Source organism: Octopus bimaculoides, chromosome 12 (genome assembly GCF_046866305.1).
Source record: "Octopus bimaculoides isolate indiv1 chromosome 12, ASM4686630v1, whole genome shotgun sequence".
Classification (NCBI taxonomy): domain Eukaryota; kingdom Metazoa; phylum Mollusca; class Cephalopoda; order Octopoda; family Octopodidae; genus Octopus; species Octopus bimaculoides.
In genome coordinates, this window is record NC_142939.1 from 28,058,375 (window position 1) to 28,075,656 (window position 17,282).

General features: G+C 38.1%; 1 protein-coding gene across 2 annotated transcripts in view; it reads left to right on the forward strand.

Annotated features, from left to right (window-relative positions):
- Positions 1–3,389: 3,389 nt before the first annotated feature.
- Positions 3,390–17,282, forward strand: part of LOC106882021 (kelch domain-containing protein 1) — a 34,978-nt gene continuing 21,085 nt past the window's right edge. Inside the window, exons 1-6 of one of the 2 annotated variants that reach the window (XM_014932584.3) lie at positions 3,390–3,685; positions 3,787–3,866; positions 4,906–5,047; positions 8,506–8,658; positions 13,251–13,381; positions 15,860–15,995. In XM_014932584.3, coding sequence (XP_014788070.1) covers positions 3,795–3,866; positions 4,906–5,047; positions 8,506–8,658; positions 13,251–13,381; positions 15,860–15,995 — 634 coding nt within the window. In that variant the 5' untranslated portion in view covers positions 3,390–3,685; positions 3,787–3,794. Of the gene's footprint in view, positions 3,867–4,905; positions 5,048–8,505; positions 8,659–13,250; positions 13,382–15,859; positions 15,996–17,282 lie in introns of both variants that reach the window. The other variant, XM_089360891.1, reaches the window with a different exon arrangement.

Here is a 17,282-nt window from a genome sequence, read left to right on the forward strand (position 1 = left end):
TTACAATTATGTTACAGAATATAATTCTGAGGACTAATCCAATCTTTACCTTTTAGAATTTGTTACAGGAATATTTTTTTAGAAAAGGAACTTCTCCAGACCTATGCTATACCAAACAGCTATACCATCAAATTCACCTCTGATAATTTGTTTTTTCTTCCAATTATACTGATATCTCTGGAAAATAACATCTTATTAAAAAAAAAATAAAACAATAATCATTTAACAAATTCTAGAAGGGAAAGGGCAAAATAGTGAGTGTACTTACACAAATGTGCCTCCCAACTGGTTTTGTTTCCTCATAATTTTCAGAAAAATGGATATCTTTTAAAGAAACTTTCTACAAATATGCTTCAGACAGTGTAGAATATGAGAATATGACAATATCGGAATTTAATGTGAAAAAAAAAGGGACCTGTACACATACATACTGATACACACAGCTCCGAACAATGGTCGTTTACTAAACTTAAAGAAGGCCATTAATGATTCAGCGAATTTGATATTAAAGGGGCTGCTCACCTCCTCTATATTCTCTCTCGCCCAGTGCACAACAAATTGTCTCAACTGATTGGAGGAGAAACATCCTCTGGCCCCTCCGGTGGGGAGCAGGAGGAAGAAGCGAGAGCTGAGTGAAAAGCTTTAACTCTGGAAATGGGGATCGGAGTGAATAAGGAGAGGTGGGGACCCGACCCACAAGGTTGCTTACATCCTGTTTTCATCTCCGACAACATCAGGAAGGCGACTGCATTCTTTCCTGCGGGTTCTGGCATTGGGATTGATAGCTTGCGACCACAGCATCCCAAAGATGGTATCTTCCTATCAGCTGATGATACTGGCTAACAGGAAGATATCAAACCCAGTTTGTTAATATGTTCTCGCTCGAAATTATCCTTCCCGACATTCGCCCTCTGTTTTATGGGGCTAAATTGTTTTGTCTTTCAAAGCCCAAAAGTGACCTCTGTCCCATAACAAGTAGGGCATACTCTGTGACGATTTATAGCGAAAGTGTGTCTGTCCTCAGTTTCAATCTGCCTGTTCACTGAATTTTCCCCTATTCAGCAAGGGATGAGTACGAAATAGGTTATGAGGCTGCTGCTCATACCACTAGAGCTTTCACCAACTTGCTTTCTGTGACCCCCAAAGGTCATCCTCAAACTAGATCCCAGGAATGCCTTCAATCCCATCAGTCGGAATGTCCAGCTTGTGAAGACTTATTGGGGCAAGCGAAATCGTGATGGCACCTGTGCCCAGTGTCGCCTTTCTGGAACTTGTGCCTGCAGCATGTGTAAGGACTTTCAAGTGAGATCGTTGCCAGTGCCCCTGGACTAGCTCTTTTGCAGGTGGCACAAAAAATACACCATTTCAAGCGTGGCCGTTGCCAGTACCGCCTGACTGGCCTTTGTGCCGGTGGCACGTAAAAGCACCCACTACACTCTCGGAGTGGTTGGCGTCAGGAAGGGCATCTAGCTGTAGAAACTCTGCCATGTCAGATTGGAGCCTGGTGTAGCCATCTGGTTTCACCAGTCCTCAGTCAAATCGTCCAACCCATGCTAGCATGGAAAGCGGACGTTAAACGATGATGATGATGATGATGTGCAGTAGAGGAGGATGCCCCACAGCTCTACTATTGTGCTTGGCAAGCTTATTGCGAGCCCTTCTACCTCTCCTTTGGTGACCATCTCATCCCATTTGCTTCTGGAGTCCAACAGGGTGGCTCGCTCGTGTCGATGATAGAAACACACACACACACATCACATTATGTACATTATGTATACATATGTGTATGCGTGTGCATGTACGTGTGTAAGGTGGTGATAGTTTTTTTTTAAATCGTTGTATACTTTGATCTTAACTAAAATGCAGGTAGCCATTAAGCTATGAAGAAAGTGTAGCTTTGAATTCTTAGCAATTTAAAACTATGCAATACGAATTTCTGCAAGAGCGAAATTACAGACCGTTCTTCGAGATTGTCATACTTTACAATTTCCGTAAGCGTGAAATCCCGTAATTTGAGGTAGCAGTAATGTGAGGGATGCCCATAATTGTTTTCTGCTTTATCAAAACATATGAGGAAACAAAGGTGAAATGCATGAAATATTCCACCCCCACCCAATTTATTTCACTTTAAAATCGTAATCTACACCGTCTGAAAGGTATCTGTAGATAATACAATTAAGAAATGCCATTTTTTCTTAAAGTTATGAGGAAAACAAAACTTCTCTCAATGTTGAAAAAACATTTTCACATTAAATACTGATATAATCGCAATCTACACCATCTGAAAAGTATATGAAGACAATTTCGTTAAAAATACCCATTTTTCAGTAAATTATGAAGAAACAAAGTTGAAGTGGTTGAATCATGCTTGTGCAGTTATGCCAACATTAAAAAAAAAAAATTCTTAGAACAAACGGTTTCAATAGTTTTAGCTCCAAGAAAGTTCTCGTATACTTGTATATTTTGTCTTATAAAACAGAGAAAAAATTTTATATTCGAAGTTATTTAATGTTAAAAGTTGTCTATTTCGGTAATTTCAACCAATCACTGACGTCTATCCCATTACACCGCCACAACGTCTTGTTGACAATCCACAGCAGTAATTGTTTTCACCTCAATAGACGTCAGTGATTGGTGCTATTACCGAAATACGACAATTTTAACACGAAATAACTTTAAAAATATAAACTTTTCTCAACAGCACTAAGAGTAAAATATGCTTTATATGACACATTCTACCAGTGTCCCAAGTTTGAAAGTGTTTCGTTCAGAAAACAAGTGGTGTCCGCCAAATCAGAAAGATCCTAAATGTTTGTTGATTTAAGAATTTGCCAGCAAAATCTTCATCTTCTAAAATGACAATGTTCTAAAAGACGTACATTTGGATGGAAATAAAATCATTATTCCGAAATGCTATTATTAATGTTCGTTTTACTTCGAGATCCATTACTGAAAATAATTTATTTTCTATCTTACAAAATTTCTAAAAGAAAATAAAAAATCTGTGAACAATTTTTATGTAAGAATAAAATAGCTAAAACAAACATTAGTAAGTTACAGAGCCGATGGTATAACGGGTTATCCCACATAACATGGATAGGTTGGGTTCGATGCCCATCACTCAGATACTTTTCTCTTTTTTATTTTCTACTCAAGAGCTTTTTTAACCCAATATTCTATATGCTGTTATTTATACTTTAATCTACATCGAGTACCACTGATAAAACAATTCATAAAAAAGAAAATGGAATTTTGTTGACAGAGGAGGTACCAATAAAAAGTTTTCCGACTCACATCTTAAGAAATCAGTTGGGCGCGAAGTGTCAAAAACTAAACGACGTCTGGAAATTGGCGGAAAGTACCGAATATTTTGGTCATTTACATATATACCAAACTGAACATTATACGCACACACTTTCAATTACACATATTCCTGAAATGGTTTCGGTATAGATATAGATCATAACAATTGTCAAAAAGCATTGCATATATATTTTATATAAGACAGTCTATCATTATCTTAATCTATCTGAGGAAAAAAAATATATCTCATAAAAAATAAAACATTCTATCTACTTTCCCCCGACATGCTTTAGTAGAAGGGAGGAGGAGAAAAATTCCGCGAAAACAGTATAAATATAAGAGCGGGAAATCGTCAGTGTTTGGGTGAAGCATTAGATTCTTTGTATGTCGTTTGTTAGCCACAGGCTTTCTGTAAATTTGTCTATTTATCACTCCCTTTCTTTATTCTCGATTCATTCGACAACATCTTTGCCTGTCTTTCAGCTGTTAATATGGGTAACAACGTCAGCCTTTCTAACGAAGGATCTCCGGTAGAGAATGATCTTAGTGTCACATGGAAGCAGGTAAGTTCCTCTTATCTTTGTTAGGAACGTCAGAGACTGATTTATAGATGAATAGAATACGAGACTTGGTTTATGTCTCTTCTTATCTCTGTATCCGACCGAAATCGTTTTACGTCAGCAACTACTTCGCTTTTCCTGAGACGTTCACGAAATAACTATCAGTAATTTTCTCAGATTTATTGAACTATGTCGTTTGGAATTTAAAAAAAAAAAAAAAAAAAAAAAATGGTGGTGCTAAAGCATAAAAGCACTACAACGCAACTTTTTAAGTGCTATTTTTCTTTTGACAGTTTTTTTACCAAATTGAAATAGTTTGGCTATAAAAAATCTTTGTTAACCTTAAAAGTGATATATAAATAATTTGAAATTCAAAGGTTACAAAGACTTTCAGATTAAAAGCACGTAAAAATTAATTTTATTCTTCCTAGTATCTAAATCAGACCAAAGGAAAGTTGTCTTGTATCTCGTGTTGCTTCTCGCGTTTTATCAGTAACTCCTATTTTATTAGCACTAATTGTTTTCCGAAACTTGATTTTATTCTTCCCATTTCTTATTTACAAAATATATGTTCAGTCAGGACTTCAACCGTTATTTCGCCCTTTTAATTCCTCGTCACACTTTCTCCTATATAAATCAAACTATTTTTGACTCCTGTTGAAACGATTTTATTAGAATCATTAATTAATCTTTATAAAAGTAATCAACTGAACTTCTCCATCTGTTTTCCCTTAAAAATATCTATCCTTATGTCATTTGCTATTTGCCATTTCGTATCTAACGAGTTTCCTCCTTTATTTCCCCCATACTTCATTTCCGCATATTGCTGTCTTGCACTTGTGCAAAGATAACACGTTCGAATTTTTCGAGCACTAGTGGTATCCATGAAAAGCTTGAACGAGTGAATGATTTCATATCTTTCTCAAGAGAATTAATAGAGTAAATCAACTGAAATATAAAATCAAGGAAAACACCCTAGTTACTAACTCGCTTTCTTATTTATGCAAGAAACCATTTAAATGTTTTTATATTCCAATTGAAGGTGAAGACCTCCAACACTTTGGATGCTTGTGAAGGCCAGTCTTTTTGCAGTCTGGGCAACAAACTGTACGTTTATGGTGGTGTAATCCAGAAAGGTGATGGAGATATTACAACCACTAATACTCTACAGTGTTTTGATACGGGTAAGTTCTTTCGCTTTTAGCCGCTCCGATAACTCTGATCAAATAATAGTCTTTTTTTTTTCAATGAAGAAAAACTTTTTCCGTGCGAATTTCGTCATGTTCCTCTTTTGTGAAATCTTACATGCATTTTCTTTTAAGATTTTAGTGCCTCCTACATGTACGCACATCATGTTCTCTTGTGCGACTTGTTCGTCTCAAGTCCTTGTATCTGATGTGGTTCACCTGAGGTCCTGCTGCTTTGTCATCTCTGCCTCTACTCTGCATTTAATCGCTTTAAACTGTCTTGCCAATTATAGTGGGTGTGTCTGGATTTTCTATTGCTTATGTGGGCCCCTTGTCATCTTTCTCCACTTCGGTGAATTTGGTAACTTTTTTTCTAAGTGTCTCTCTTAGAAAAAGTTCCTCATACTTGTAAAATTGTCGATGTGACAGAGCTGAAGATAAGTGCTCTGATGTGGTCCGTCTCCGATCAGCACTAATTGATCAGACAAATAATTAAAGGCTTTTGAGCCTTGACCATTTCGGTTTTTTAAGGGTATGTTGGACTAAATTATCCGTGAATTGAGGGAGACTTGGTTGCTATATCGTGGGTCTGGCATCCACGAAGTTTTCTATATTGATTCCTTTCTCGCAAGCGTGTAAAGATGAAATAGATTATATATTAGGCTATTACTTCTGAAAATTTTAGTTCAAATCAATAGCATGTCTGAGGAATAATTATTTGTGCTGTATAGTTTGCCTAATTTTGAGTGTCAGGTGTTTAGATTTCTATTCTATCCACGCAAATAGGACATAACTTACCTTACCTCTCTCCGAATTTAACTTCCTTATTCTTTAGTGAAAGTTTACGGAGATGCGTTCTTGAATGTAGACTACGATTATGTACTTGAAATTTAAAAACCGGTGATCTTAAAACCTAATTGATTCGATGACTGGATCATGATTATTGAACATCAGGTACGGTTATCCTTCCGAGATGGTATCACAAAACTGAAACTAAAGATAGTTTTATCTATTTACTCGGCAATTTCCGTAAAAGTTTTTATTTTTTTAATTTTTTTCAGCTCACTCATAGACCGATAATTAGATGCACATTCATACATACATACACAAAAATGCATGCATGCATAGAACAAACGTAAGTGATTCGTGAAACAAAAATGTGCGCGCGAGTGTGTTTCACTGTTGAACTCGTTCGTGGACATGAAAGACAGTGGATTTGTATGGGTGTGCGACCGTATGTATCACTGAGCTGAAAAAGAAAAATTAAATGAAAATTTTCTTACAAAAATTGTCTAACAAATAGGTAAAATGAATGATCACCATCTCTGAAGGATAACTTCAGGTGTTTCTTCGTTTCCAAGACCCCATGAAAGTGAAAGTTTCTTGTTAGAAGTAGTTTCATTTTAAGTACGAATGTTGAACAGCTTTGATAGTTAAATAATTGTTTAAATGCATTCCATTAATTTAATTGGAGAGACTGAGTCCATTGATTTGAATTGTGAATAAAATTCTCAGGGCATATATCGCAGCAATCATTCTTCCATTTAGTGCTCAAAAGCTATTTTACGCTCACCATTTGGTATACTCAACAATACATGAGATCCTTAACTTATGCAAAAGATAGTATTTCTATGATGAAATATCTGTTAAACTTGACTTTTGTGACAAACTCGGATGGTACATCTTTATAGGGAGCTTGCATGATGCAGGTCTTCCCTAACAACCAGCACAATTGAATGAAATTAAATCCAAAAGTTTCCAGAAATCAAGACAGCTGTATGAAGGATCAAGATATGGTGCCTTGCTGTATTCAGGAAGACCTGTTTGCCACAGCAGAATTGTTGCTGGTGCCACATTAAAAGCACCCAGTACATTCTATAGTGGTTAGCCTTAAGGGCATCCAGCCATAGAAACCTTGCCAGAACAGACAATGGAGCCTGGTGCAGCCCCTGGCCTTACCAGCTCCGGTCAAACTATTTAACCCATGCCAGCATGGAAAACCAACTTGAAATAATGATGTAATTGTCTCATGTTTGTTAATTTTCTATTAACATCTGGTATTCATGGTTTGTTCACATTATGTTGTCAGAAAATATATTGTGGATCCAAATTAAATGAGAGCATCACCTGAAATGATTAAGTATCTAACTGGCACACAACTGTCAACAATTTAACTGCAGAAGTATCTAGCTAAAAGTAAACCATTGACTTGGAGTAATCCTTTGTCAGAGTTCCTTGTTCTGTGATCTGGTGGTCTCTGAGGAACCTAGGAGTAGATGAATGACTTGTTAGAGCCATGCAAGCCATGTGCAGGGGTGCTATTAGGAGTTGACCATGAGTACAGCAATAAATTTAGGGTACAGGTACAACTTTTCCATGGATTAGTACCTAGTCCCCTCCTATTTATCATTGTCCTCTCAGCTAAAACAGAAGAATTTAAGACTGGCTGCCCTATTATATGATGATGATCTTATGCATGTAGTGGAATATGTTGTAGAATTGAAGAAATTCAAGGTTTGGAAGCAAAATCTGGATTCAAAAGGCCTTAATGTTAACCTAACAAAGACCAAAGTTGTAGTTAAGAAACAGATGGGACCCTCTCTCCAGCAGGTAGATGACCTTGTGCAATATGTAGGAAAAGTGTTGTCAGGAATTCCATTTGATGTCCATAATGCAATCTATGGACACAAGAAGTGTGATAGAATCACAGGAACGTCAAGAGAAAGTAGTCTTTCATTGTGGCAGATGTGGAAGAAGAATAAATAAGGACACAGGAATTTCTCAGGTGGTTGTGGAAAGCTTTTAGCCAAACTCATTGATGACTAAGGGCCGAGATATCTGATGCACTGCTCAAGAAGACTTGTCTATGAAATGGTTGGCATTGGGAAGAGCATCCAGCCTTAGAAATAATGCCAAAGCAGACAATGGAGCTTGGTGCAACCCCTGCCCTTACTAGTTCTAGTCTGATTTGGCATGGTTTCTACAGCTGCATGCCCTTCTTAACACCAATCACTGTGAGAGTGTAATGGGTGCTTTTACGTGCCACCAGCACAGGTGCCATTTGCATGACACCAGTATCTGCCATGAATATGGTTTTACTTGATTTGATGGGTCTTCTTCTTAAGCATGGCCTAATGCCAAAAGTCTTGGCTATTTGTCATTTCCTCTGTGAGGCAAGTGCTTTTCACATGCCACTGACATCGGCCACCTTGCCCTCCGTAAGGCCAAGGCTTGAAAGGAACTTTTTATGTACCACCAGCATGAGTGCCAGTTAAATGACACCAGCATTGGCCACGACCACGATTTCACTTGGTTTTATATATCTGAAACTTACTCTCTTACACATAGGCTGAAATCAAATTCTTTTCTCTGAGACCTATTTTAATTTTGGCAACAGCTGTTTTTGTTTTCTCGTTACATATTCGCAATATTTTTCTTTGTCCTCATTTGTTTAGAGACACAGACATGGACTACCTGTGAAGCAAATGGAGAAATTCCAAAACCATCATCAGGATCTGCATTGGCTGCTATTGGAAACATTCTTTATTTGTTTGGTGGACTTAACCAGGATGTGGGATGGTTCAATACTGTACATGCTTATAATACTGGTTTGTATATATTTTTTGGCTTGAGTAGTGTGTAATCATTTGTGATTGTGTTTATGGGTTTGTACTTGAGTACAGACTTTCCAAATTCCAGGTATATGTTAGGTCATGACTGGTTGAACAAGAGCACAAGTGTGTTCATGTAAATGTATACTATGTTTGAAAGATACTTTTGAAATAACCATATGTATTTGAATTTATCTGGTGGTGGATTGGAGGGTGTAAAAAAAAACAAAAAACAGTTGCTTTTAAGTGTATGCATATATTAATAGCGCTGGCATAGTTTCTGAAAGACAATAGTTTGTTGTGCCACTAGTTTTCAAGGGATGTTTATCAAGTCAATGATTTATGCAAATGCACACCTAGTCACACATTCGCATCTGTGAACTCTCATTTTTGTTATACTGTACATGATTCATCAGGATACGGTATATAGTGAGAACACCTGGCTTAGTGGTTAGGGTGTTGCACTCATGATTGTGAGATCGTAGTTTCAATTCCTAGACCAGGTGGTGCATTGTATTCTTGAGCAAAACACTTCAATTCACGTTGCTCTACAATCACTTTGATGCCTGGTGCGTGGTACACACTGCACCTGTTCAGAAAACGGTTATTTGATGGAGGGAGTGAGCTAATGTGCAGCACGAACATCTGATCATTATAAACAAATCGTGTAGGTCATTTGGCAAAAATGCTGAACACTCGTACATTGCTTTTGATGGGAGAGTCCATTACACACACAGGCAGGTTTGGCTGTGGTGAGAAGTTTGCACTGTAGTCTTGGGCTGACCTAAGCCTTGTACGTGGATTTGATAGACAGAAACTGAAAGAAGCTTGTCTTGTGTGTCTTATTGTCTGTTTGTACACTGTTACTTCTTGACATCCCCTAACTTAGCAGTTTTTCGAAAGTGACTGATAGAATAAGTACAAAGCTTTAAAAAAGCATAAAAAAAGTACTGGAGTCAATTTGTTTGGCTAACATCCTTCAAGTCAGTGCCCCAGGATAGCCACAGTCTAATGGCTAAAACAAGTAAGAGACACGTATGGCACCCGTGTCAGTGGAGCGCTAACAGTACCATCCGAGCGTGATCATTGCAAGAGCAGCTGTCTGGCTTCCGTGCTGGTGGCCTGTAAATAGCACCATTTGAGTGTGATCATTACCAGCGTTGCCTTACTGGCACTTGTGCTGGTGGTACATGAAAAAACATTTGAGCGAGGTCATTGCCAGTGCCGCTGGACTGGCTCCTGTGCAGGTGGCACGTAAGAAACACCATTTGAGCGTGGTTGTTGGCAGTACCGCCTGACTGGCCCTCGTGCCGGTGGCACGTAAAAGTACCCACTACACTTTCGGAGTGGTTGACGTTAAGAAGGGCATCCAGCTATAGAAACTATGCCAGATCAGATTGGAGCCTGGTGCAGCCATCTGGTTCTCCAATCCTCAGTCAAATCGTCCATCCCATGCTAGCATGGAAAGCGGACGTTAAACGATATCTATATCTATCTATCTATATATATATATATATATATATATATATATATACACACACACACACACACACACACACACACACACACACACACACACACACACACACACACACACACACACACACACACACACACACACACACACACACACACACACACACACACACACACACACACACACACACACACACACACACACACACACACACACACACACACACACACACACACACACACACACACACACACACACACACACACACACACACACACACACACACACACACACACACACACACACACACACACACACACACACACACACACACACACACACACACACACACACACACACACACACACACACACACACACACACACATACATACATACATACATACATACATACATACGCAGACTTTGCATATAACAGACACCTCGGGACCAGGAAAATTTGTCTGTTATAACCGAAAACAAAGTGAAACCCGTTTGTACTGCACACCCTTCTATGGGGTATACTGTTCATGATTCATCAGGATACGCTATCAAGTTTCAATCTGTGGATCCATGACTATTAAATAAAATTCAACACTTTGAAAAAATGTCTTCCACCTTTGGCCATTCTACTGGGAGAAGAAACCATTGTAAAGTATTCAAAGCAGAATAGGCATCACCACTTGTGGGTGGGGTATTGGATTCACTGCCGTCTTCATTCCCACCATCGTCACCAGCTTCGTCGTCGATGTCATCTGCGGAGCTTCTCAATTCTGTGACAATCTCCTTGTCAGTCCAATCCTTGGTAGTACTGACTTCAGCTGAATTGAGGTTCACATATTCATCTAATGGCGGAAGTTTTACACTCAAAATGTCATTTAGATGATCCCAAATGTTTCGAGAAACCATGTAGTCACCATCATCATCATCCTGGATTTCCTTATCTGCAATTCTAACTTCACTTGTCTCTTCTGCACTTTCGTTTGCAGGTTGTTTGGCAAAACCAGCTTTCTTACAACAGTTTCACATTTCACCATCTTCCAGCTGGATTTCATAGCTAGTAAACAATCCAGAATGTCTCATTTGAAATCTTGATTGTTTTCAGAAGCTGCTAGTCGTTGGCCAGCCAGTATTCTTCTGTAGTGGAATTTCAAGCTCTTTATAATTTCCTGTGTCCATAGATTGTGTTACAGATGTGGTATTTGGTGGGAGGAAGATCAGCCCGATGTTTTCCAGTTCTATTTGTGGATAGGCTGAGCAGTTGTCGACGATCATAGCTACTTTTCGATTTTCATTTCTCATGCAATGGTCAAAATTTCTCATCTCGGATTCGAAAATGTCACCACCCATGAAAGCTTTTTTATTCACCTAGTACATAACAGGAGGATTCTTGAATGCATGTGGTTTTACACTTTTACCTATTGCGAGAAGCAGCATTTTTCAGACCTGTCCATGTTGGAGCTGACCAGTAAAGTTATTCTCGTTTTGAGTTGCTTTTTCTCTTTATTCTGTTCACCAATAGACCCGAGGCTGCTGTCTGGTAACGTTTGTCAAAATAGACCAGTTTTGTCACAATTGAATGTGTCATGTCTATGATAGCATGTAAGAACGTCATTTATCACACCTTCTCTCCACTCCTCAACCACAACCAGGTCCACACCTCTGGATTCATCTGGCTTCAGGATCTTTCCCACATTCTAGCGTTTCTTCCACCTTTCAATCTGTGCAGTACTCGGCATGGTTTCTTGGTTGAATTCCTTTGCAAAATATGCAGCTTTCTGTATCAGCATTTCCCCATCAATACATAAATCTCAGTTGCAGTAATATTGTCTGAACCAAATAATGAGTGTCTGGTCTACATCATCATAATTTGTCCTGCAGAATTGCTTTCTAGAAGTGTCTGGTCTCGAATCCTTCTTTCTGAATTCCTTTCTGATCTTGTTCTTGTTTTTAATGTCACTGAGTGTCTGCTTTGGTATTTAAAAGCGTGAGGCAATAGCTATCTTTTTCATCATGCTGTTCTAGTCACAGTATTTTTATCGGTGATTAGAGCACTACTTTGCGAACTGCTCATCTTAAATGGAAAGTTCAACATGAAAAAATACAAATTTGCACAACAAAAATGTGATAAAATGTATGGAGCTTTGTGCTTTTCATCACTGCAAGTGGAAATTTTCTAAGTTCCTATGTAGCATATAGATGTAATTTATTTTTTAAAACTTAAAAAAAATTTTTTTTATTGCCCACAAGGGGCTAAACATAGACGGGACAAACAAGGACAGACAAAGGGATTAAGTCGATTACATCGACCCCAGTGCGTAACTGGTACTTAATTTATCGACCCCGCAAGGATGAAAGGCAAAGTCAACCTCGGTGGAATTTGAACTCAGAACATAACAGCAGACGAAATACTGCTAAGCATTTCGCCTGGCGTGCTAACTTTTCTGCCAGCTTGCTGCCCTGAAGCATATCGATGTAATTTGTGACACTGAATCCGAATTTGTTATTCATTTATTCCAGAAAAATTTTGTGTAAATGTTACAGGTGTTCAGATTTCAGAATTTTCAGCCAGTAGTAAACAGTGTGTTTGCTGCCTCTTCTATCTGTCACAGTAGTGAAAAGGAGGGGAGGGGGCGCTGGCATGTTAAAACATTAGAAATAAGTGAAAAACATTACATGAGCAAATTAAATATTTAAAAGCTACAAGCAAATCAACTAGAGTTGCTAGAAATATGTCAAAACATTAAAATATGCAGAAGCAAAGTAAACAGTGTGAAACATTAAAACATACACAAGCAAATTAAATATCTTGAAGCTATGAGCAAACCAACTGGATTTGCTAGAAATAAGTCGAAACCTTGCTTAAAACAGACACTTATTAGTTAAAAAATAACCAAGGAAATTTACATTGTTTTTTTACCATTAGGCTAAGAAAAATCGTCCGTCATCAGTGATTGTCTGTTGTATCCGAGTCCATTATAGGAGCCAAAATCTATGAAATTTCCATTATGAAAATCCAGACCGGACAATTTTGTCTGTCATATCTGTGTATGTTATATCCAAAGTCTACTGTATGTATATATGTTTATAACTCCACTTCTTTTTGTTGTCAGTTAAAAATACCTGGTCTCTTTTGAGCACAAGTGGCACTGTTCCCAGCCCACGAGATAAAGTGTCCTGTGTAGCTGCTGGCAAGAATATTTACTACTTTGGTGGATTTGGACCCAAAATGTCAGAAGATAATGTAAGTGTACTCTATTTTTGTACTCTTGGTCAGATTTAATTATCTGTTTTGATTTCTAATGGAATGTAGTTTCTCCATAGCAGTTTTTCAAATCATTGTCCAATACTTTCCTCTTCACTTTGTTCCATGTCATTCTTGTCTTCAATTCTGCTTCTGTCATGTGATCCTTGTGCATCCAACCTACTTAATCATTGAAGATATTTTTTTAGGAAGATGAAGAGGAGGAGGCTGAAGATGATAAAGATGCAGATGAAGAAGCGTCTTCATTCCTGTTTAGTTTTAACTATTGTGGATTTAAATGATTAAATAAGATAGAAAAATTCCTTTAGTAAACCTTTGTGTCCACAGGTTTCTTTGTCTTTGAGTTTTGCTGTGTTTAATGTAACATATAAGATGTTAGTCTACCACAGGTAACTTTCCCGGATCTAATCCTTATTCCTGCCCTTATTTACTCGTTTCCCCGCTCTTTCTGTACATTACTGACAGACTTATTTCTAACAGGCACTGCTATGGAAATAGTACCATGCTTCATTTTGGTGCTGCATAAGATGCACTTGTGCTGGTGCCATGTAGGATGCATCCAGCAAACTCTGTAAACTGGTTGGTGCTATGAAGAGCATCCAACCATAGAAACCATGTCAAAACAAACAGTTGGAGCCTGGATAGCTCTCTGGCTGGACAGCTCCTGTCAAACCATCCAACCCATGCCGGCATGGAAAACAAACGTTAAATGAGGATACGGAATTGATGACACATGATTGTTTAGTCTGCTAATACTAGCTGCTAAATCTCCCTTGAATTGCACTTAGATACATTTGATAATGTCCTGTGTTTGGAAAGTGAGATGATGATGGCTGTATTAAGGCTGACTTGGAGTCGAAGAACATGCAACCTCAATGCTTCATGACCGATTTTCATTGCCTCCAAGAACAAACCTTGAAAATATCCTTTAATGGGAACATAACAACCTCATCTCCCTTAACAGTACAAAGACCCAATTATTGCATTATCAAGGTAATGGATTGTTACACGCTCCATTCTCTATCCATGACCACAATTAAAGCCTTCAGAAGTTACTCCAAAGGTTCTAATCTGTTGGTCTTTCACAGCATAAAGCATTACCAAATCAGCTTTTCATAGACTAAAGTTTTTCTCTTCTACAGTGCTAGAAAATTTATCCTCAATAGATTATTTTTCTTGACCCCCCCCCCCAAATCAAATAAGACCCCCGTGAGACTCTTACTCCTATCTATGTCATAATACTGCTGCTACACACAGGCAGCTTTGACTGCATCAGAAAGAAAGACATTTGGTTGATTGGAAGAGATTCTGTCATCAACAGGGTTCAAACATTGCGTCATGGATCTGCTGTTTCTTCTTTGTCATCTCTATCTCAGTAACAACCTCTACTTCTTTAAATTAATTACATGCCACTTGTCTCTACTTTTCCATATTGCTTCACTCCTCCTTGACTCTCCACTAATCTTTTCCTGTTTCCACCTCTTTATTTCATCCATTTTTGCCACCCAGTATTCTAGACAGGGTAGTAGTGTTAGTCCTCAGGTATCTCTAGAGCAGTGCTTCTCAAACTATCTGTTGTGGCATACTGGCAGCTTTTTTTTTCCAATGTGCCAGGGACCAGTAATATTAATTTATTCTGGAAACAATATAATGAATAAAATAAAAGTTGACAATTTTTTAATCTTATATTTATTTTATAAACAAATATAATATTACATAAGCATTTTATAACCTTTCTTTTCTGGAAACTCACCATGTACTGGCAGGTGATGGCTCACGGACTGGCACCAGTCCGTGGACCACCACTTTGAGTAGCACTGTTCTAGAGGGTCTTGTGTCATTAAACTTTCCCAAACGTGACCAACTGAGACTACAGATATCCAACCATCTTGTTTGTTGCCTTCTCCTAGGTTTCCTGCCAGTTGGCTCAACTTGAAGAATTTGTCTTGTGATTCTTTTGTGACATTCTCTTTGTTTATCAACTATTTACATCTCCCCTCATTGTATATATTTGGCTGTGTTGTTTTTTTTTTTATTTTGGAGAATCATACAGGTTTTTGGTTGTTGTCAAATAAAATATTATGGAAGCAAAACCTTTCAATTAATCTTTTTTTGAGTCTGGGTACTTTGGCTTATCTGTTTTGGATAATCTGAATACTTCTGCTTATTCCACAACATGATCATGGAAAAGTGATAGTAACTCTTTAACACTTAAACTGGCTGTATCCAACCAAAATATTCTACTTGCTTTATGTTCAAACTGGCCATTTCTCACCCTTCACACTTACCCTACAATGTCATTCTAAAAATAAACCCTTGAAGGTACAAGATATTTCATGATTAATTCAAAACAATGTGAATAAACAAACATTACTCTTGATAGAATAATGTGAATGCTAAAAGGTTAACCGTTACAGTGAGATTTGTACCTCTTAATCATTGAAGATATTTTTTTAGGAAGATGAAGAGGAGGAGGCTGAAGATGATAAAGATGCAGATGAAGAAGCGTCTTCTGAAGAAGAGGAGGAAGATGGCTTGCAGCAGAAAGGAGTTGAATTCAAATGGTTTGATGACTTGTATATCTTCAATACAGGTGTGTATGTACCATCTGAACCTAACATTTTTGATCCGTAATTACTGTTGTATTATTTGGTGACTTAGTCAAACCATGGCAATCGATCAGTTGAAGTAACATCATCATTTAACATCTGTTTTCCATGCTGGTATGGATTGGCTGGTTTGACATGAGCTGGCAAGGCCAGGAGTTACACCAGGTCCAATTGTCTACTTCGGCATGATTTCTACATCTGGATGCCCTTCCAAATGCCAGCCACTTTGCAGAGTGTACTGGGTGCTTTTTACATGGTACCAGCACTAAAATATTTCACTGACTGCTCTTTACATTGTTGGTTTCTGAGATGGGGTAGATCTCTTATATAAAACAAGTGATCTAATACAGTGAAGGGTTTGTAGGAGATTTGCTTGTTACAAGATTCAACAATCAAATTTGGACTATTTGGTGTTTCGATATTGGTGAGAGTTAAACCTACATTAGTTTCTCTCTCCTCTATGGACTAAGAATTTAAATTTCCCCTGGTCAGTGGTTTCCATGTTACGTTACTGTCTGGTACTGAGTCCTGCATGTATCTGTATGTATATATATATATTGTATGCGTGCATATTGTTTCTTTGAACAGCCCCAAAAGCACAAATACTATTCATTGTCAAGGCAAATCTCATACATGTGTGTGTGTGGGGTGTGTGTGTCGTGTTGTATCTCTTTGAACAGCCCCAAAATCACGAGCTGTATTCAATTATCAAGACAGCATCCTCACACCATAGTCATCCAAAATTAGCAGCACTTGGCAACACTTCCTGCTCCATCCAAATGTTGGGTCACTCACTTTTATTGAAAACACATCCTGAGCATACCAGGATTGTATCTCAAATACAGGCCCTTCTCTTTAGGTCTAGAAAATATTTTAGCTCCCCACCCTAAATTATTGACACTACAAAGTTCAAGTCTGGTCCTTAATGGAATATTGTCACATTTAAGATAGTGTTGCTGTTACACACGCTGACATCCCTGGGTCACATCTAGAGAAGGGCCTCTAAACTGATTGGCGTAAAAATCATAGAAACCTGCTTCAGTCTGTGGCCCACGTACAATGTCTCTTGTCTCTCTTTTTTTATTGCTTGTATAATGGCCTCTGTTTTCTCTTATACATCCTCTCCTCAGCCACTCTCAACTTAGTTGTCTTGTCTCTCATCATACTTGGTCGTCTGACTCCCTCAGGCCCTGTACTGGTCATTATGTCAAGTTTTTGCTTCCTTGAACATCTGTCCCCTGGAATTTCGTCTCAGCTTATGACTTTTCTAC